The following is a 22,561-nucleotide window of genomic DNA, read 5'->3' on the forward strand; positions in this document are numbered from 1 at the left end:
AACAGCAAGCTCCATGTTTTGGCAGTCAGGATAAGTGCATAGGTCACAGCCTGGTGGTCCCTGAGTTCATGGTGAAGACTCCAGGGCTGCATGATGGTTGACACATGACAGGCGCTAGGCATGGCTCTGCCATGCCAAACGTGATGTACTTGGCTGGGCCGGTGTTTAAATGCTGATTCTCAGCACTGAATTTGTGGAAGGGCTACCTTCGTGTGTTGCTGTGATTTATGTGGAAGAGGACAATGGGTTGGATGTATGGTAATCAACAGCAAGTTAATGATGTGCAAGTCGGTACAGCAAAAGTGGCTTCTCAGGGGCAGGCTACGGGGCATTGACACCCAGAACTGTGTGATGGTAGTCCTGTTGCTGCTGCTGAGGGTTACTGACAAGCAGGGGCGACGGTAAGCTGTGGCTCATATCCTTTGTCTGTGTCCTGGCTGGCACTCTGTGTTACAATATTTTAATAAAAACCAAGTTGTGAAAGACTTCTGCATCACAACACATTGTTGTTTTTAACAGACTGAGCTATGTCCATTCAGAAACACAACATTTATTCAGCTTGTTTTAGCACACTGGCAAATATGTACACCAATGCTACTGCTTACATTATATCTGATCAGGTTAAAGGTAAATTCATAATTGAAAGAGCAGTCTGTATCATAGAAAATATTCTCTGCATTGTTAGAGGAAATCATCTGACCTTAGGTTGGGAAAAATGAGAGATTAGATTAATGGAACATACATAACTAACATCCGTGAACCAAAATTCTGTGCTAAGTAAACAGACCATTCCATTTACTAGTTAATATAAACCTTACGTAATTCCAAAAGAATTTGCTTCTTTTGTTGGCCCTCTGTTTTAAAATTTAAATAGCAGCAGCGACAAACTACAACATTTTCTTACATGACTTTTAATATGAGCCTGACTTCTTTGATTTTCCATTTTGGTATTTCTACTAAATTGTTGAAGATGCTGTAAAATAATCCCAAATTGACAATGAGGTTATTAGAAATGACCTTCTGGGTCAGAGCATAATGAGTAAATTAGACATAGGATATGGAACAAGAAGTCTCTGGCCAAAGTGAAAGGTGCAACAGCTTTAGCAAATACTGGACAGATAGAGATAGATAGATATATAGATAGACAGATAGAGAGAGAGGAAATGAAGGAATGGTGGCTTCCAATACATGCTTAACGTTTCTGTGAGGTTCTTACTTGTGTAATGTAGAATCAAAGAGTAGGTTTGAAAAAATAACATTATTGTGAGATGAATATGATTGACGAAAAGGAAAAGATAATGTAAAACTTGTTAAGGATAGTAGAAGGCTAAAACAAACTTAGTTTCCGCAAACAAATATTAATAGAGGGTTTGAAACAATTTGATGAACTGCATAAACTGTAACAATCAAATTCTTTCAAGTGATACTAGTGGTGAAATTAGTTTTTTCATCTCATTGTCATTTAATTTTATTTATTTTCAGGTTCACCAAATCATAGCGCACTGTATCCTTTAATCAACAATCTGAGTACAACCAGTTCTCCAGCAAGGCATTACAACAGGTCTCCTTCACCCATCAACTGTGAAACTACAAGTTCTCACCACTTGGATCAACTGAATGGGTCAGAAGATAAATTAAGTATAGGTAATTACAAAATTGTTTAAAGTTTCAAATTTTTAATTGTTAAGTTTGCTAAAAAATTGAACACATACTGCAGTTATTCATATAAGAAATTAAGAAGTTATTCCATCTTGGCAATGAAAAAAGACAAAGAAGATGGGAAGTTACTGGTTAATGTAATGTCCATAGTAAACTAATGAGAGAGAAAGGAATGACAATGTACTAGAAGTGCAACAGAAAGGGTACATATAACATCCTCCTCCCCCCTTTCCTAAAAAAATTGTAAGATATGTCCAGTTAGCTAGGAATGGAAGTCAATAATGAAGGCTAGCACATAAGGTTTTAAGTCTGGCCGGCTTCAGTAGAAGCAGTCAGTACCAGTTTGGGATCTTGTTATCTTATATTAAATTCTTCTATTGTCACATTACTTGATGCTATACATCCTTGTGGATTTCCAAAATTGTGCCGACATACTGCTAACCACATTTCACTGATAGGTGACTCTGTTTGTAGCAGGTAGTAACATCAAGGACACACAATGTTCACATGTGAACAGCTGAGAACTGCTCAAAATATATAAATGTTAAGCAATGAAATTATTTTATTAATCACATAGGAATGAATTGGGTAATTGTTTGAAAATGAACAAATACATAATGGAGCTAGTCTCCATTAACTCAAATGTGAAGTCATCTGAGACAGCAAAATGAAGAAACAATAAAAGACTGTACACCCTTATTGGGAACTGAGTGTTACTGCCGTAGTTTGAAAAACTTTCTAGCTTTTTCTTAGCAGTACACTTACTGTTATTTCTTGTAGAGTAAATATCACTTTCAGTCATCAAGCTTGGCATCTCTGTAGATGAACTGACTAGAATAGATGTACAAATATAAGCCCGTAACAAGTGACTGAGAACTTCCTGGCCAACAAACTTTGTTGGAATGTGTATTTGGAAAATCTGTCCGCTAATTTTATGACAAAGAAAAATTCCAAAATAGAATTGAAAACAAAAATGGGGAAAGCCAATCACACAGTGATCCAGATGCCTAACAAACTGTGTCCGAAGGCCAACTGAACAATTTTGATGCTGAAACTACAACTCATGCCATATAGATTCTTCCAGCCACCAGTTATTCTGAATTGTACATGTGAGAACTGTCCCTGAAATATATCCTTCATTTCTACAAGCCACCTGTTTTTAGTGTATGTCCTGCAATTGCCCTTCCTCACATCCCCCTTTCTGTTCTTCTCACCCCATTTCACTCTCCTCCCTTCTCCTCCTCCCCCCCCTCCTCCTCCCCCCCCTCTACTCCTTGCAACATCCCATCTTTATCATATCTCCTTCTGTATCTTTCTCCTACTCTCTGTCCTTCCCATGATAGTATCACCCTCTTTTTCTGGTGCCTGTGTGCAGCTAATTGTTCCAACCCCAAAGTGTCATATTTCTTCCTCTCCCCACCTCTCTATTTTGTCACAGTCTACCTCATCTGGTACAGTAGCTGCCTACTAGAAATAGCCATGTGAGCAGTGTGTGTGTGTGTGTGTGTGTGTGTGTGTGTGTGTGAGTGTGTGTGTGTGTGTGTGTGAGTGAGTGAGTGAGTGTGTGAGTGTGTGTGTGTGTGTGTGTGTGTGTGTGTGTGTGAGTGAGTGAGTGAGTGAGTGAGAGTTCTGTAGGTTACAGACAATATGAGCTCTGTAATCATCTATTTTGTCAGTTAATTAGTTGTTACATATTTGAACATTGTTTTGTGTAAAGTCTCCAGTAGTGAAACTAAATGAGGACAGTAATTGCTTAATAATGGAAGCATGAGTATCTTGAGTGTACCAGTTATTAAAACAGTTCCTTCTGTGTCATATCTGAAGCACCACAGCAGTTCTTACTTTTTATGTATTTGTGTTCTAAATGTCTCATCAATTTGAGGTAGTGGATTATCACTATAAATATCACCCTTCAGTTATGGCACATCAAGATGATGACCAGAAACAAGAACTACAAATTTTAGGCCATATGTGTAGTACTGAATCTTACAGTGGTGCTTTAATAATCTTTATTTTTGTACAGGATCAAGCATAAAAAAGTCACAGGACCATCTAAATTATGGAACACAAGATGAACTCATTGAAATAATAAATGATTTTAAAAACAATGTAGTTACAATTTCTGAAGTTGAAAAATTTGTTGAAGCATGGAAAAACAGAAATGATGTGCAACAGTCTTTTAAAGAGAAGCAGGTGAGTGCATGAAGAAGCAGTTCAAATGAAATATTTCTTAGAGGTTAGATATCAAGCCTTTTGGCTGTAATCAATAGACAATACTTTTATGTAAAATGTACACTTGTATTATTACTATAACATCCAAATACCTGTAATTTATATGATAACCATTTTGAAAATATATTGATGTAATTCAGCAGAAAAAAGTGTTCCATAAGTGTAAATTGTGTAAATATTACTGAGGAATTCTTAGTAATATAGGATCAGTTCCTTGTCTGATTTACAGTAACATAAAAGGTGGAATTTATTCACTGATTTCCTTATTCAAGCCAAAAAAATCACAGCAATAATAAGAAACTAGCTGAATGACTGTGACGATAAAATAAGAGAAATTTTAATTCATGTATAGAGTTTCCAACAGTTATTCTTCATGCATCTTTTTTGAATGGAACAGGAAAAAGAGGGCTAGGATAATGCTAACTAAAGCGTCTTTTGATAAACACTGAATTGTGACATTTGGAATATAGCCATAGAGGTAGAACAAACTCAGAGAGTAATGTTAGATTTTTCATTTGTACTAAATAGAATGATTTTATTCAGTTGGTATTGATAGAAATTGAGAAGAAGCACATTTGGACCAATGAACTGGAATGAAGAGGGAAATCGAAATGTTGAGGGTGGAATACAGGAGGGGCTACAAGAATTGTTGGGAAGAGGCTTAACAGAATAAAAGGTGAATTAGGGGATACTGCATATTACAAGTAAGAGAAAGTGGTGTGACAGAGACAAATAAAAGATCAAGATAAGGAGGAGTAAAGAATGCAAAAAGAGAGAAAGAAACATGTATGAGCGAAATGACAGGGAGAATATGCTTGCTATTTTTTATTTTCATTGGCAGTTATTCATTCAGGATAGGCAGAGGTATTCCAACAAAACAAAACATAAAACTTACTAGAGAGAAAAATTTTATTACAATCATTGTCTGCACATTCAGTGCCCAAAATAGAAATGAGGAAGTTAAGAATTATCACCTAAAGTTGTGAACATAAACTTGTATTTTTTACTACCACACACCACACTACCACATTAAGATAAAACTGTAAATAAATAAAATAATTAATTTATTTCCATAATATCAGTTATTGTGGAAACCCACAAAGTTTGTTAGAAAATTGTTCTCTCTTCAGTATACTTGACATCCCAATGTTCAGGGGATATTCGATTTAAAAAAAAAAAAAAAAAAAAAATAGTTTGCTTCCATATTCTTTAATCATTCTTAATTGTAATGTATTTTCACTTGCTGACAGGATCAATGAAACAATTTCAACATATTTTCTTTTGTAAAACAGGCACAACTAAATCTAATGAGAGAAGAATACGAACGCATTCAGCGTCAAATGAAAGAACACATGAGGAGACCTACTCCATTCGATCGCATTAGAAATTTCTTCAGAGGCAAAGCAAAAGGTTAGTACAAGTCTTACTGGCTTAAGGTACAAGTGAACAGGATAGTGTAGGTACTCATAGGTTCCTGTATTGTTGCAGAAGCGAAGGACACCGCAAGTGAAACTTCATCGCAACCAAGCGAGAGCTCCAGGGGGATGAATGGAGATGTACTGTCTGTATGTCAGAGACCTGCTAGCAGCCTGAGCCTTCACAGTGTTTCAAGTGAGTCAAGTGTGAATCCATCAAGGTGAAAATGAAACAGTGAAACCATCACTAAAATTAAATTTGAGGGTCGTTCAATAAATAACACCCCACAATTTTTTCCTCAGAACACATTAGGAATTAGAAATTTGGTGACAATATCAATCAGCATTTCTCTTGTTTGTACTATTTTTATACAAAGTCTCCATCACATTCCATGGCCTTACACCAGCATTGTGTAAGAGCACATAGTTCGTGTTGATAAAAGTTCTTGTCCTGTGCTCATAGCAATATTTGTACTCTATGACTTACACTTTCATCATCCTCTCAATGTGTCCACACAGAGAACCCTTTAAGTGGCCCAGACAGACAAACGGTGAGGAGTAGCCCAGTGGCTAGCTCACTGGACTCGCATTCAGGAGGATAGTTCTGCCATCCTGTGTTAGGTTTTCTGTGATTTCCCTAAATTGCCTAAGGCAAATGCCAGGATGATTCCTTCAAAAGGGCATGGTTGCTTTCCTTCTGCATCCTTCCCTGATCTGAGCTTCTGCTCTATCTCTAATGACCTCATTTCTGATGGGATGTTAAACACCAATGTTCCACTCCTCCTCCAAACAGACAAAAGCATGAGGGTGCCAGGTTGGGACTATAGGGTGGCTGAGGCAGTGATGTCCAACTCAATTTGGCATTTTGTTCCCTGGTTCTGAGACTTGGTATGGCTGTGCAGTGTCATGTGGGAGTAAGATTTGTTTTTGTTCAACATTCTTGCAGACTGAAAAAGTCAGAAATGGTTCTTGAGTTTGTTCAGTCTTCACATATGCCTCTGGATTAACAGGTGACCATTTTGACAACTCATACACAAGAATGACACCATTGTTACCAGAAAAGAATGTCATCCTGACTTTGCTAGCATTGGGACTGCCTTGAAAATTTTGTGAATGTGAGTGGTGCCAGTCTAGTGACCATCTTTTTGTTTCCAGCTCAAAGTTTTGTCGCCTGTAATGGTCCATGACAGATAGGTCTCTCCATTGGTCTCAGACTGCTCTGGCACTTTAGGTAAAATAGCTTTTCTTTGAATTTTGTGGTGTGTTGTGAGCATTCATTGAAGCCATCTTGGGCACATAATTGGATATCCAAGAGTCTCAGTCATTGCACATGCACTCCCAATGCTCACCAATAGCTTTAGAACCAGTTGTTGAGTTGTGATGCACTGGTCTGCATGAATAATGGTATTCACACAATTCACCATGTCAGGACATTACATATTGAATGTGGCCAGTCATGGGGGTAAGTTTCTGCACTTCCAGCACTCTAATTCTATTTACTCATAATCCAACAGTACTCCTATAAACTGATAACACACACACACACACACACACACACACACACACACACACACACACACACACACGCATTTATGGGTGTTATCTATGATTTCTTTCTCTGCAACTGCAAATCCAGTGACAGCATGTTGCTGTTATTGAGTGCCTTATATAGACACCATTTTGCTGGTTCACTGCATCTCTACCATCTGTCAGAACAGTTCATAACTTTACACACATGCAGAAGAAATTCAAATTTGAAGCCCCTAAAAAGATATTTCCTTACTCTCCTCTTACACTTTTATCTAATATTTCATACTAAGCATTAATGTAACTTTACTGATTTTAAAGAATGCTCTAAAGTTGTCTATACACTGGAAAAGTTAGTGCTCTGTCAAACTGAATTTACATCCCCAAATCCAAACAGTCTGATAAATAATAGAAAGAATTGCACATAAGGTACTTTCATACATTTTTTAAAAAAAATATCTGGGGGATTTTCAGTTTCCTGTCTTATGACCATTCGTAACTTTTTCACCAAAATATGAAACTCCATTCTGTACCTTAGAAAAGGATGCATAGTTTGTATGGAAATTATTTTTATTTCTAGTATCAAGGTTATGAATTTCACAGTTAATTTTAAATTCACTCTTATTATTAATTAAAAATACCAGCAGGGAGGCTCTTCCACAAAATGTTCATGGCCATGTCACTTGTATGACTCCCTCTTTGCAATCAACATTTCAAGGAAAAGAGAGAGGTACATGTTAATGGATACACACTGTACAAAAGACAAATGGGGTTCAAAGATTGCAATATAATTTTCCACATTCCTGCATTGTCTGCAATGTTCTGTGTCTTCCATATCTGTTGCCTACTTGTTTATTTTCACTTTGTACATCTCTCCTTTTCCTTGTTACCCCAGAAAAGAAACTTCCTTCTTGCATACAGCCACCTTCATCATCTGTCACATCAGTACTGATGTTCCTTCTTTATAACATCTTTACTAGTTTTCAATATAAGGATCCATGTACTGACAGAGCATTCACTATGTTCTGTAGTCATCATTTAACAAAGAAAATTGTGAGCCTGTTTGCATACAACTACACAGATGTTGTAGATCAGACTCCCTACAACTTAACCACTATTTCAGGATATGCACCATTAGGTTAAGTCTCATCCCTCTTTATACAAGTTCCATTCCATGAAGGAAATATTTTCATCGACATATATGAGCTGCTCGGGGAAACAAAATGGTAAGCGCCAAAATCACAGTTTCGGGATACAGCGCATCTAAAGTTTCAATTGATCTGCAAATCTGAATAACTTTTTTTGAACAGTACTTTTATTCTGTAGTGATTCTAACATCTATCTTCTACTATACAGACATAAATGAAACTCAGAACTGACCAAAACAAATGAAATATACAAAAATTATTACATTACAATACACCATTAACAACACATAGTGATAGAATATTACATATTAATTTTTACAGTAAGTCTTCAACACTTTACTGAAACTGCAAAATCATTCATCACTCTCATTACTAAAGTCTTTTTCATCCAAAACTGTTGGCTTTAGTGACAGGATAAATCCATGGTGGACAGGAGGTATGTAATTTAGGAGTGACAGGATGTCAGCAACTTTCTTCTTTTCAATAAGCCTTTGCCCATTGTATTTAAGTCGAAGCATAGGAACTGGTCCTTGTCTTCCACATTTCCTGAAGCTTATTTTATGCCAAATGTCACGACAAAATGTCTCGCTGATGAATAAAGATGATGGATATTCGTAGGTCACTTTCCACCTACATACTTTCCTTAGGTTGACATCTCGACTATCAACTATCTTCTTTCTGAAGACAAACGCTTCTTTAGAGTATTGTATTTGATAGAAATCCTCTCTTTTCATATTATATACAAGCAATGGATTCTTCTTAGCCGACTTCTTGATGATCTCGCACCACTGATCTGGGCTGTACACATCTTGTACTTGTCGGTGAATGTAATTTTCAGTTGTCGTGAAATCTCTATCAGACGGCAAAATTGTGTGCCCGCTCACGGGGAAGTGGTGTTCAATCACACGAAATCTACCAATTGAAATTAGATATTTCCAAAACAGTACCATGTTCGAGTTCTTATTTTGGCCACAGCAGCACCTTTTTCGAGACGACGTCTTTGTTCCTGAATGGTTTCTGCGGGAGCAATACACTGTTTGTTGTTTTGGGCAATATGATCTGATTCGCTATTAACCTGTATAACAACGAAAACTACTATTACCGTTACCATTATTATTATTATTATTATTACATGTAACAATATAAATGAAAAATGCGCTTTCACACACCACTTAGCCAAAAAAATGTAGCCATTCTAAAATAACCTCAAAATTAACGTACTTCAGGAACATAATGGTATGTACATGCACTTAGCATTATGTTCGTGAAACATACTAAAGACAGTATATTTACAAAATAACATACCTCTGAGTCATCTGAATCGTTAGGAATGTTTTCTGGATCCCTCTCCAAGATATTAATATCATTGGAAGTATATTTCTCGTCTTCTGCCATGTTCAATGTTGCCATAATCTCAGAGATGTTTTTACTTGCTGCCATTCTCTCTGTCACTTACCATTATGTTTCCGCAACATACGGACAGTGGCGCTTACCATTAAGCTCGGCCCTGATGTCTGTTGAGTGAATTTGGAACTACTAGTAAGTTTACTGCATTGTGCATCCCACAGGTGGTGTCATTAGCCATCTACCGCAAAATACACGGCGGTGGCGCTTACCATTGTGTTCCCCCGAGCAGCTCATGTTATTGCTTGCTTATAAAACAAAATTATTGCATAGAGAAACAAATGAATTATCAGTTGCTGTTACAGCTTGAATTGCAAAATTAGTGACTCTTTTCATCATCAGTGTAGAGTTACAGTTTCCCAGTTAATGTTCCATTTCCTTCTGTTAATGTATAACCTGTCACAGAGAACATCATTCATGTCCTTGCTCTGGCAGTGAGGTCATCCTGGATCATGTAAATCCAACAGTTTCTGAGTCTTCCTAAAGGATATTTTCCTTCCACCTCTCTTTACACATTTATTATTGCTGTTCTTGTAGATTCCAACTTCATTACATGCTTGTACCACTGTAGTCTGGATGTGCTGATTCAGTCTAAAAGGGATATCTTGATTCCACCTTTCTTCAGCACTCCCTCATCCCTTAAGTTATCCATCTTGGTCTACTGGATGGTGGAGCTAAGGAATTTAATTTCCAATGCCTGGGGTCTTGATAACTCTATCTTTGTGAGGGTTCATGCTTTGAAATCATAGGTCAATACTGCTATGAAGTAGCTGGTGACCATCACTGATCTTCCTTTCTCTGGAATCATGTCATCCTATAAAAGGTTTCCCTTTTGCACTCTATTGTTAATCTGTCAAATCAAATTATCCCTGGACATTATAGTTTGAGGTACAGAAAACTGTTCATACACTCTAGCTGGGGGTCTTCTAGTTTCATACTTGCAGGATGTTCATCTCTGGTGACTGCCATCAACACTGTCTTTGCCTCACTGATGTGGAGGTTGTATTCCTGGAACTGTGATTTCTGCACATTGAGTCTCGTTTCAACTCACCCTTCTGTTTCACCCCGATCATGTCATCATCACATAAGACAACTGCATTAAGTTCACCAAAACCTTTCTTTGTGTTCTTTATTATACTTGTAACAGTGATGAACAGTAGTGAGGACAGTGAACTGGTGCGGTGAACTCCACACTTGATCTGAAACCATGAAGATTATTCCTGTCTAACTTGTGCATGACTAGCCCAGTCCTTGTATATGTGGTTTTTCATTACCAGTCCTTCACATACATTCCTTCTTCTCAGGCACTCCTTGATATTCTCTCTTGCAACATTGTCAGATACCTTCTTTACATCAAGGGATACTTGCATTCCTTGTTTTCTCCCATTATTTTTCATTCACCATGCAGATATTGAAAATTAAATCCATTGTTTATCTCTTACTTCTGAAGCAATACTGCTCCTCTTCCAATGACAGTTTATAATAATTCTCAGTCTTTGCTCTATGACTTTTTTAGAATTTTCAACCCACATGACAGCAGGGCCATTCCTCAATAATTAGTGAGATTTTGTGTACTTAAACAGAGTATTTTTCTTAAATAGAGTATTCTAACACCCTTGCTACAGTCTGGTGGCATCATGTTGTCTTTCCATACTACACAGAGTGTTCTGTGCAGCCACTGTACGCCCACATTCACGACATCTGCAACTGGATATTTTCATTCAGGCATAGATTTTAAGGCTCTCTCTGTTTCTGCCCAAGTGATTGGAAACTCCTTGCAGTAGGTTTGAATATCTGATTCTGTGTTGTACTCTTCAATTGATACATCCAGTAGTTGGTTGAAATTGTCCTTTGGGGCTTCTCTGATGTCACTTTCTTTTCCAAACAGATTTCCATGTGGATTTTCAAGTGTCTTTATGGCATTCACTGGTTTCTTTTTACCTTTGATGACACTATACAGTTTCTTATCATCTCAGCTATTCTCTTCCAGTTTCTGAGTGAACATCGGCCACATTTTGGTCTTTTCTTTTGCAACTTTTCATCTTTTAACTTCCAGTTCTTATTTTTGTATATATGCTCCAGATCACAGATCTTTGCTGCGTTGTTAGTAAGTTCCGGTTTCATTTTTTTCGAACTCTTTCTTTTTATGAAAGATTCTTTTCTCTTATGCTGTTCTCACTCTTTCATTCCATCAAGACATTTCCTTTTCCCTTGTTTTCACACTTGTGTTTGCATTAACTTACATTGCTTTCTTTGTCAAGGTGTCACGTAGTCTACTCTATTCATCCTCTTCAGTTTTCACTGTACTGGTATAAGAGTTATCTGTCCAGTTCTGACAATTAGCTGTTTTATCTATTTTGTTGTAGTTCAAATAATACGAATTTTAACATTTTCCTATTCTCTGATTTTGGTATGTGGATGTTTTTCAAGTCTGCTACTAATAGGTGGTCACTGTCAAGGCTCTCACTGGTTATTACCCTAACATCTGTAACAAATCTACTTCTGTCTTCACCTATGATGACATAAGCTATTACAATACTATGATGTCAGTCCTAGCTGTATCTTGTCTCTGTCTTTACTTGAACCTCCTATATTTTATGACCAACTTGTTCCTCTAAAATCCAGGAGATGTTCACACTTCACATTTCTTCTACCATATCAGTAGCATACCGATATATTCTTAGGTCCTGTTCTATATGTACCACCTGTGCACCCAGATCTTGTATAATTATGGTTCTGTCTTCACTAATGACCTTTTTCAGAGTGCCTAGAAACTGAATTTTTATCATCCTGGCAATATACAGTTTGCAGTACAGACATCTGTGCCAGAATTAGTTTTTCTTTGCGGAATGCACAGTTGCCCTCATTATTATCTCATTCATACATTGAATGTCTGTGACTGCTTCCAGGTTGTTATTGCCATGACAGTACAGCATATACTGTTTCCTTAATTTCTTTGTCACCGTTCCCTTTCCACGTGTTTTGCAGTACCCATACCATTCTTTTCCTTCTTTTCATTAGATCACCAGTTCTTCACACATTCCTGTGAGGCTGAGGAAATGATCCGAATCGATATTAGTTGTCTCCTGTGGGGTTTGTTTATGGCTGCATGGTCCTGCCCACCATCAAGTTGTATGTCACTGTCCATAGCAGTAGTCTGATTATGCTGACATTTTAATCGGGTTGAATGCATTCTGAGGCTCTTGTATGTGTTGAAAGCAACTATAACTGAAGTCTTTTACTGGCTTGGTAACATCATCAAGAATTTCACTTCGGAGTTTTCTCCCTTGTCTTTTAGGCATCACCTGCCATATATAAAAGGCAACAGATTTTTGATAAATTTAAGAGGACTATACTCTGCTCAGACCTTATCAGCCTACTAAGGGAGAACTCTTTCACTTGCAGCCACTGGTTCTCCCTTAGTGGGTCAGATTTGGTACTGGCTTTCCAACACTCCGGCAGAGAATTGCAGGTAGTACTGTCAACTGTTGCATACGGTAGCAGAAAGGCTCCCGACCTGCATATTTTCTAAAACTGAATTTGAACCTTCAAAGTAAGGTGGCATATGAAATGATGCCATTAGAGATGGTTCTCTTAAGCTCATCCTGTTATTAACTTCCCACCTATTAGGTGACAAGTTTCCTTCATTCCATATAATAAAATTGGTACCTTAGCACCACTTCATGCTGACTTGAAAAAATACCTAGAGGTATTTGCAAGCAATTAACACGCTTGTGAAATGAGCATATCTCTTTTATTTTCAAAATTGTGTGAAAAAGGAGACTATTCCCATGACAGACGAGGGAAGTAGAGAGAATGTTTGGTATACAGTGTTATTGTATTGCCATGTAAAGCCCACAGCCACATCTCTCAATCGGTCTTAGTGACAGTTGTACAGCTCAGATGGTGAGTAGTCATTTGGCCAGGTTTGCATCAGTAAAGCACATTTTTAATCGAAATTCACAACATTATGTCAGAGCATACTCAGAGGTGCAGTGCAATATATGCAGATTTAGTTAAAAATGTGTGCTGTACTTGGGAATTCCACTGCTTCTCATTGCATATGACATTGCATTGAAGTATTTTCTTTGTATCATTTGCTCTTATATATGTACAAAGGGAGTTTTCAAAATACGACATTACAAATTTCAAAGAACATCTCTATTAAATCGGTATTTTAGTTGTTTAAAGATGATAAACAACACACGTCAGACAACCACAATATAATTTTAAATAAATTTTATTCAACCATAGTATGAGAAAAATAACATCACTCTGTCAAAGATGCATTGGCAAATGATATACTCTATTTAAATAACATTAGAAAGACTTTATAATTAATTAACTTCACTGCCTCAGTTTTGCCAAGAGAAGCCATTCTGATAATCATGAAACGAGAAGAGGAATTTGTTTATGTACTATTAGTCATATATCCTGTGATCATACAATATTGTTGTTATTAATTGAAGGTTCGTCAACATCCTCTGGCCGTATGAGCACAGTGAGTGGCTGCAGCGGAACAAGCATGGGTGACAGTGGAACACATTCAGATACTGAGGACAGAAAGGTACTAAAACGTACATACTGAAGCTACAACATTTATTACTGCAATTGGCTTACTCAGTTCACTGTAATAATAGTAGATGTTAGTGAGATACTATTAGATGTAATATATTCTAGGTGCTAAAAATGTCTATTTTGCAGCACATCTGTGACTTCAGCAAAATGAATGGAAGAACGACTGTTCAGAACTACGAAGTTCCTCCAGCACCTCGACCACTTCAAGCAAAATGGCAGTCTCCCCATTTGCCGACGTGCATAGAGGTAGGTAATGAAAAAGGACTTAACATTTATTTGAGACTGGCTGTCAGGAGACATGTCAGTGATAAATGTTGTGATTATATTTCTGTGATAAGCAATTTGATGGGTGTTACTTGACACAAAAATCATGTTTTGTCAGTCCCTAGGTTTAATTTGAAGTGAAGGAACCTGAAGGAAATTCTCTTTCTATAAATAAATCTCTTGCAGACTCCTATTCCAAGACTTTGAGAATTAGCTTTTATGCTCCAACGTGTGCATCAGGTTCTTTTTTTTAAAAAAATGAAAGGATTCGTCTGGTGCATGATGATCATCATGGTAGTATGGTCAGACACCAATGCACACCTCTAGTGTGCAGTCCTAAGGGTTCAGCAAGGAGATGGGCTAGTAGCATAAGTAAATATCTTATTACTCTCTTCACTGTTGAGGAATTTAAAATCTGTGCAGTGTTAGGCAGAAGCCTTCATCCTACTGTCTAGCCGTACAGTCAACATTTCAGCAATGGGTTTGCTTTTTCTAGCAGGCAGGAATTAACTGAACAGAATAGTGTGAAGTACAGGCCTACATGAACCTGACTGAGCTTGCCTGGGACCAGTTGAAACATACAGTGCATCATCACAGGAACCCTGTTTATATCTGAATAATGTAAGGAGAGGTTATTCTAGAGAGTAGGATGAGCTTGGGCAGAAATGCCTCAGTCACCTTCTGGACAACATGCCAAGGAGGTCTCAAGCAAGTTGAAGCACATGAGGTTGATCAGTAAAGTATCAAAAGTTACCCAGCACCAGAATGCCTTTACTGTGGTATGTTTTATTTTATTTTTATTTTTTTTATTTTTTAAAACTCCACAGTAAAGTTAATTTCTTAATTTCACAAATTTTCTTCTTTCATTCCCTACTCTCTGTGAATATAAACCCATACATGTTTTGCAGATATGTAGATCCTGCAAAAATTTTTTTTGAGAAGTTTTTTGTTTTCTGATGGTGATATACAAGGTGTGACAATAAAGTAATGAGACTGATTTTCTTTGCAAGATGTGGCAACCCTGTAGGCTTGCGTAGGCACAATATCTTTGACCTTGGTCTATAAGCTGTTTCTAGTCCAAGCGGCACATCGATGCAACTGCTCAGTCGTGAGTTGTGCTGTAATAAGTTAACATGTGTTTGTGTCTCTTGTCACGGAAATGGAACTGCATAATATTGCGCAATGGTATGCCATTTCTTTTTGCACTAAATTGGGTGAAAACGTGATGACAACTTACGGTAAGCTTCAGAAAGCTTTTGGAGAGGAGGTTATGTCAAGACCTCAAGTTTTTCGGTGGCATAAAATGTTAGGGAAGGCAGAACGAATGTTGAAGATGAAGACCACAGTGGACAACCATCAACCTCACAGATGGATGTCAACTTGGCCAGGGTGCATGAACTCGTACGATCTGATCGAAGATTATCTGTGAAAATTATTGCAGAAGAACTGAACATCAATCGAGAAATGGTTCGTCTAATAATAACTGAAGATCTTGGTATGAGAAAGATTTGTGCAAAAATGGCCCCCAAAAATCTCTCACCACAACAGCAAGAAACACAGAAAAATGTGACAGTCGATCTGTTAGAGCAAACGGAAATCAATCCAGAATTGTTGAGCTGTGTTATCACTGGTGATGAAAGTTGGTTTTCTCAGTACGATCCAGAGACAAAACACCAAAGTTCGCATTGGTGCTCAAAGGGAATGCCCAGACCAAAGAAAGCTCACATGTCAAAGTCAAAAGTGAAACACATTCTTGTGTGCTTCTTTGATTCCAAGAGTGGGTGCCTCCTGGACAAACAGTTAACCAATATTACTACAAAGAAATTGTAGAAAGAATTCGTAAAAGAGTTCTTCAAGTCCGTGCCAACATTGCTCATAATTGGATTCTGCATCATGATAATGTGCCATCCCATACTGCTCTGTCAGTACAGCAATTTTTAACCTCAAAACAAATTTCAGTACTACCACAGCCACCTTATTCACCAGATATCGCTCTGTGCGACTCTTTTCTATTTGCAAGAGTCAAAACGGTGGTCAAGTGAAACCATTTTCAAACAACACTAGATGTCCAAAAAGTTGTGATGAGGATCTTGGAGGATATTACAGGAGATGAGTTCCGGAAATGTTACCATAAATGGCAGAAGTGCTGGAAAATGTATGTGCCATCAGAAGGGAACTACTTTGAAGGAGACATCACTAAACTTGACTAAAATGGGAAGCAAAATTTTTTTTCACATCAGTCTCATTACTTTATTGTCGCACTTCATAATGTATACCTTAGTGCAGAAAAACTCCAACCATAAAAGATAGAATGTAAAGGGGAAAGTTTTGAAAGTAGGTCAGAAAATCACAGTTAGCAAGCATACTGAAAATAAAATTGTACAAATTAATGATAAATTTGTAGAACCAGTTGAAGAACTTTTGTATTTTTGGCAGTTGAAGACATCAATTATATTGATAGCAAAAGATATACACAAAGATAGTATGTCTTGTATAGGGTTTTCAAACCTGTGTCCCAGAAGAAAGTTTGTAGTCAGTGTTAACACCAGTTTTGACACATGGAGATGAGATGCAGACCTGTATATGAAAACATTTTTAAATTTTGGGTTACTTCATAGGCACTGGACGTACGTATGTTATCGAGAGAAACAGTGAAATGGACAGGTGGATCAGACTGCAGACTGGGATGGGAAAAGTAATTATGACTCTTATGGAAGTGAAATAATGAAAAGCCTAGGAAGAAAAAACAACAACATGGAAAGGATAGATTGCTACTCAGTACAAAGGGGAAGCACTGAGTCACAGACAGGCACAGTGAAAACAATATTAGAAATATTTAAGCTTTCAGACAAAGGTCTTCCTCAAAAGTAAAACTCTCTCCATTCATACAACAGCTCATACACATGTGGCTTGGCGGCCGTATGTGTGTGTGTGTGGTGAAATGATGTTATATGTACCAAGAAAGATCCTTAAAAATCAGAGACAGAATAGCTGGCAAGTATTTATTTCATAAGGCACTATTCGAGTACTGCTAATAACTGCTTTTTGTACAGCTAATTGCTTCTTCAGGGAGCAAAGTAGGATAGGTTTTGGAGTTTTAAGGTTGAGGGGCAGGTCACTGACACCACAGAATGAAACGGACATACCTACTGTTAGATAATTTCGAGACAAAGATCGTATTTGGATTACGTAAGGTAAGAAAAAGAAGGTGGGATGTAACAGCTTGTCAATGATGAGATTGTGAGGGATAGAATAGATGCTCGCATTTGGAAAGAATGGAAAAGAAATTAGACTGTGTCCTTCTCAGAGGGACCCTTCAAACATTTGCCGTAAGCAGTTTAGCAAACCCACAGAAGACCAGACCTGGACTTGACCTGGTGTTGTTCTTAAAGCAAGTACAGTGTCTTATCACTAGTGGCCAAGTGGTTCTAGGTGCTACAGTCGGGAACCGCGCGACCGCTGCGGTCACAGGTTCGAATCCTGCCTCGGGCATGGATGTGTGTGATGTCCTTAGGTTAGTTAGGTTTAAGTAGTTCTAAGTTCTAGGGGACTGATGACCTCAGAAGTTAAGTCCCATAGTGCTCAGAGCCATTTGAACTATTTCTTTTCAGTTAAGTTCACGTGGGGGCTACCAGCTGGCAAGAAAACCAAATAGAGAAATCTTTCAGAAAGTCATACACCATGAGAAAGGATATGTTTGTTGGTCATCTGTGAAGGAAATTGGGAATTGTTTATTGGCTGTGAAAATTAAGTAGATGGGAAATTCAGAGGATCATTTAAATAGTAGTATATGTAAAACAAATTAATATGGATGCCTGATGCAGTAAGTACATAAAGATGAGAAGATTAACAAAAGATAGGATGATGGCATCAAACCTATTAAAAGACTGATGACTTTAAAATAAGGACATGTTAATTCCCCTGGTTAACAATAAAACAGAATGTCATTAATATCATGCATGCATTTTGTAGTAGCTGCTACTCTATACTATTGTACTTTCTGATTCATTTCACATAGCTGAATGGCCTCCTTGAAGATTGTATCTGTTGGACAAAATGTGTGGATTAGTGAGTGTTTTCTTGTATAGGTATTAAGCAGATCTTAAACCCACAAGAGGAATTTTTAGCTGTTTAGGGATGCTGGCAAAAAGATGAACAGTGTTGTTAAGATATTCAATACAGTAATATTTATGACCTTTAAGGTAACTTTCATGTCCACAAATTTTGGTTGACATCAGTGCACTGTTTATAGGACCGACCACCACAGCCAGTGCCTCGCCCAGATTTGAATGGAGAGAGCATACCAGTAGATTCTGAAGAACGCGCCAGCTGTGGTAGTTACATAGCACCAGATAAACTAGCTCCACCGGGCACCACTGGTAATTATAATTTTAATTTCCATGATTTTTTTTATTCAGTGACATTAAATCAGATAATGCATTTGATGCAAGTAGTTCCTTTCTGCATGCCCATTTGATTCCAGATTAATGGACTGCAAACTGTATTTTAAAATGCTTCATGCTAGATGTTACAGAATGTCTTAAAATGGTATTGCAGTCCTGTTTCACATTACTTATAAGTGAGAGACTGAATTGTAATTCCAGCATTTCAGTCAGTTAAAAAAACAAAAGGAGTTTTTTTTATACAATATCATTGTAATCATTGGACTTTTTGTTAATGGTTCACACATTTTACAACTGATGATATGTGGGCTTCTATCACTGGTGTTCAGAGAAATTGTCAGTAAAAATGTACCTGATAATACAGTACACAACATTTCTATTAGCATGGTCATGTTTGGAGCATTTGAAATAACAATTACTGCATTCCAGTCACCAGTCACATATATTGTTGTAGATCACTATATCAGTTAGTCACTAAATGACTGTCAGACAGATTATGTGCAAGAACTGCAGTGCAGAGAAACACTGGGATTGGTACAACAACTTTTTACAGTTACATTGGTACTGGTAGTGATCAACAGGAGCTGAATCTGCACATTGTTTGACTGTATTTATGATGAATCTCTTCTCAAAATGCTTCATTGTTAATGCAGTTTATTAATAATGACAGGAGAGTATGCTTGTAACCATCCTCAAATTAGGTATCTTCTGCAAATCCTCTACAATACATGAGGTTGTAACAATATATGTAATAGTTTTTGCTATCCATAAAAGAATACATAAAAAATTTGTGTAATATGGTGTGTTGAAATTTCCGCTATGATACTGAGCCAGGATAGTTCCAAAAGATTCAGCTGTATAACTAAGGATTTGATCCCGAAGTGATTATACAGTTAAATCACATATTCTGTCCTATTTGAAGGTTACCTTCTTTATTCTTATTTATTTTCATTTACATTGTAGCCTACTGTATAAGAACATAGTGGATGTTTCTGAGACATTCACAATGATCTCCGTCAAATAAAATACTGTAGTGCCAACATCCCATATTACGTAATTTTGAAGTGCAGTTGTAAGTTGAACACATCATATTGGTGGCTTGTGTTGCATACATGCTTGAATGATTAGGATGAGCATTATGTTGTTCAGTAAAGAGGCTTAAATAGTTTATTGTTTGCCATTGAAGTTTGACACCTTTGATATTTTTCATAGTGATGCATTTATTGGAATACCACAAAAGTATAATTAGCACATGTTACTGTTCATTGACCAAGCATACTGTACAGCAGTGAACGGTAAGAGTATTGGCTAATAATAAGTTTGCCTTATTTGGTTACAGGTCGAACTCTCATACTGAAGTCTCCAGTTAGCAGAAGGAAGGGATACATTCAGACTGAAGATACCCAAACAGAAGCAGAATACTTGAAAATTGAGGCATCTGAAAGTAATGAGAAAGACACTGTAACCCCACTAACACCAAATTCCCCAGCACCTGACTACATGAATGTGCATGTTGGCATTGAATCTAACTTTCCTGACTACATGAATGTTGAAATTTCAAACAACGTTAACCCTGCACCCCCTATTCCACCCCGAGGTAAGATTACTGATTTCTTGACATAAAATTTTCAGAAGCTTCTGGTATTTTTTCTGTTAAAGGAAGGATCCTATTTTGCACTGACAGTACTATAACCACATGACAAATAAAGTCTATTTGCTTTACAGTTCCTTAAAAAAATGAAGATATGGACATCAAAGATCAGTAAGCATTTGAGGAACAAAAAGAGATTGTTTAATAAGGTGGCATAATGTGCCAGGTTGTGCAGCTGAATCTACATAAAGAAAAGACATGGAAATTTTACTATAACATACAATTGTCTTGTCTGAACTACACTTCTGCTTCCAGATTTATGAGTGTTGTGCAGTGTCTGTTGTACATTAATTTGCATGTATTTCAGACTGAACATACTGTTTGTGTCACTGTGTTGAAGTGAATGCTTTAAATGCTTGTGTTGGTGAATAATTTTAATTTACATCTGGAAGGCATAGAATTTTTGCTGTATTTTTGTGACTGAAAATAATGATTCCATTTACGCTGAGTAAATCTTGTAATATTTATTTGAAGTGCAGTCAAATTCTAAGAGTTCATTTGTGAGAAGAGGGGCCTAAAACACTGTGTGGTACAGAAATTCTGTTTCTTTTCATAAATGTTATATGCAGAACATTCATTCCTCTTGAGTCCACATATTATGTACATGTTGTTGCATATTGTATAAATGTTTTATAGAAACATATTTTTGTACATTAGGCAGGTATTTATGTAAACTGATTATGTATTTAATTACAATTATGTAATTAAACTTAAGTATGACTTTCCCCAATTATGCAAATAATAGTCAATTATTTAGTGATATTTTTATGCCTTATTTTCAAATTATTTGTGAAAATTTCTATTGTATATATTAAATGTAATTTATAAATGCATGAAGCATTACTTTTATGTAACTTTCCCAAGCTCAGAGCTGGTTTGTATAATGATGCTAGGGTCAGAGGCTGTTACTCTGGTGGGAACAAGAACTACTACAGTGAAATAATTATTTTGCAGCTGTGCAAAAGTTGACAATAATGTTTAGCAGAAACATGCATCATCATTACTTCAAATCCATTTTCATCTGGCTCATTTGTATGGACTGTTGTGGATAGCAGCTTTGTACTTTGAATCCACTCAACTCAAAATAACTGTATAATTTAAGTTATTTTTATACTGAGTTATACAAATATTTGCCTGTTTATCAGTGAATTGAGTTATTTTACAAATAAATATATTGTCAGATCCCACCATCTGCTTGTATAAAAGCCTGAGTAAAATGAACTCTACCAGCATAATTTGAGAATTTATTTCTGTGAGATATTTGTAGTAATGTCAGTGTGCTGTTCGTGTATGTATGTAATGTGAATTTGATAATTGTGCCTAATTGCGATAATAAAATACAAGAAGAAAAAACTTTTTTGATGAAAATCACTGTACATTATGATAATGTTTGGAAGTACAGAGAGTTCATAGATAGTTTCTGAATGCATATTGCTGTGTGCTGTGAGAGTGACAAGAGAGGACAAGTTTTGTTGTGTTATAGAAAGAAGAGTGATGGGAAAATTTCAGAAACACATTGAATTTTCATTGCTTTTGTGGGCAGCTCATATTTATTTGTTATTACTGTTCAAACTGCCATAAAATATTCTTTCAAAATTTTATCTACACTTCTCACATTGTTTGTATTCTCCCTCTACCCTCTTGCACATTAGTATAATCTCAGAATAACTTTTTAATTCTCTTAAGCTTCAGCTTCATTTTTTTCTCCAATCTGTTCCTTCATCTGCCCACTCTTTAGATTTTTATAAATGAATAATCTTTTATTCTGCAAAATGACTTCCGTCCCTTTATTGATCATTGTATATTCGTATTCCCTTTTCTTGAAGATAAGCTATAATAATGTTTTCCAAACTAATACTGCAGACATTAAGTGGTTCAGAAGATTTCAAAAGATAGAAAATCTGAGTCAGTTATAGATCCTAAACATCTTGTAACATCTGTAAAAAGTTGAAGCTAATCTGATTAAACAAAATCTAACAATACATAAAGGTTTAAAATTTAATTTAAACTTAAGCTGTGTCTTAACATCAGTCAATAGAATAATTAATTACTTGAGAAAATCAGATTAGAAAACTTTACAAGACGTTAAGAATGTCATGGTTTTGACAGTGAGATTAGGATTGCAATTTGGATATGACAATAGGATTACAGTGACAAATATGACCAGTTAAGAGAACCATGATATAATGATTTATCAATTAATTTAAATGAAAGCTATATGTATTAATATGAAAAATGGTCAATGATGATTTCTTTGTAGAATAATATAATTTTTCTAAC

General features: G+C 36.6%; 1 protein-coding gene across 5 annotated transcripts in view; it reads left to right on the top strand.

Moving 5' to 3' along the window:
* Positions 1-21,890, top strand: part of LOC126237369 (phosphoinositide 3-kinase adapter protein 1) — a 534,739-nt gene extending 512,849 nt beyond the window's left edge. For 2 of the 5 annotated variants that reach the window (XM_049947453.1, XM_049947450.1), the window contains exons 12-19: positions 1,483-1,644; positions 3,683-3,852; positions 5,184-5,301; positions 5,380-5,502; positions 13,855-13,952; positions 14,090-14,209; positions 18,480-18,606; positions 19,970-21,890. In XM_049947453.1, the coding sequence (XP_049803410.1) occupies positions 1,483-1,644; positions 3,683-3,852; positions 5,184-5,301; positions 5,380-5,502; positions 13,855-13,952; positions 14,090-14,209; positions 18,480-18,606; positions 19,970-20,253 (1,202 nt within the window). In that variant the 3' untranslated portion in view covers positions 20,254-21,890. The remainder of the gene's footprint in view (positions 1-1,482; positions 1,645-3,682; positions 3,853-5,183; positions 5,302-5,379; positions 5,503-13,854; positions 13,953-14,089; positions 14,210-18,479; positions 18,607-19,969) is intronic. The other 3 variants (XM_049947449.1, XM_049947451.1, XM_049947448.1) reach the window with 3 other exon arrangements.
* The last annotated feature ends 671 nt before the right edge of the window (positions 21,891-22,561 follow it).

This window comes from Schistocerca nitens, chromosome 2 (genome assembly GCF_023898315.1).
Source record: "Schistocerca nitens isolate TAMUIC-IGC-003100 chromosome 2, iqSchNite1.1, whole genome shotgun sequence".
Taxonomy (NCBI): Eukaryota; Metazoa; Arthropoda; class Insecta; order Orthoptera; family Acrididae; genus Schistocerca; species Schistocerca nitens.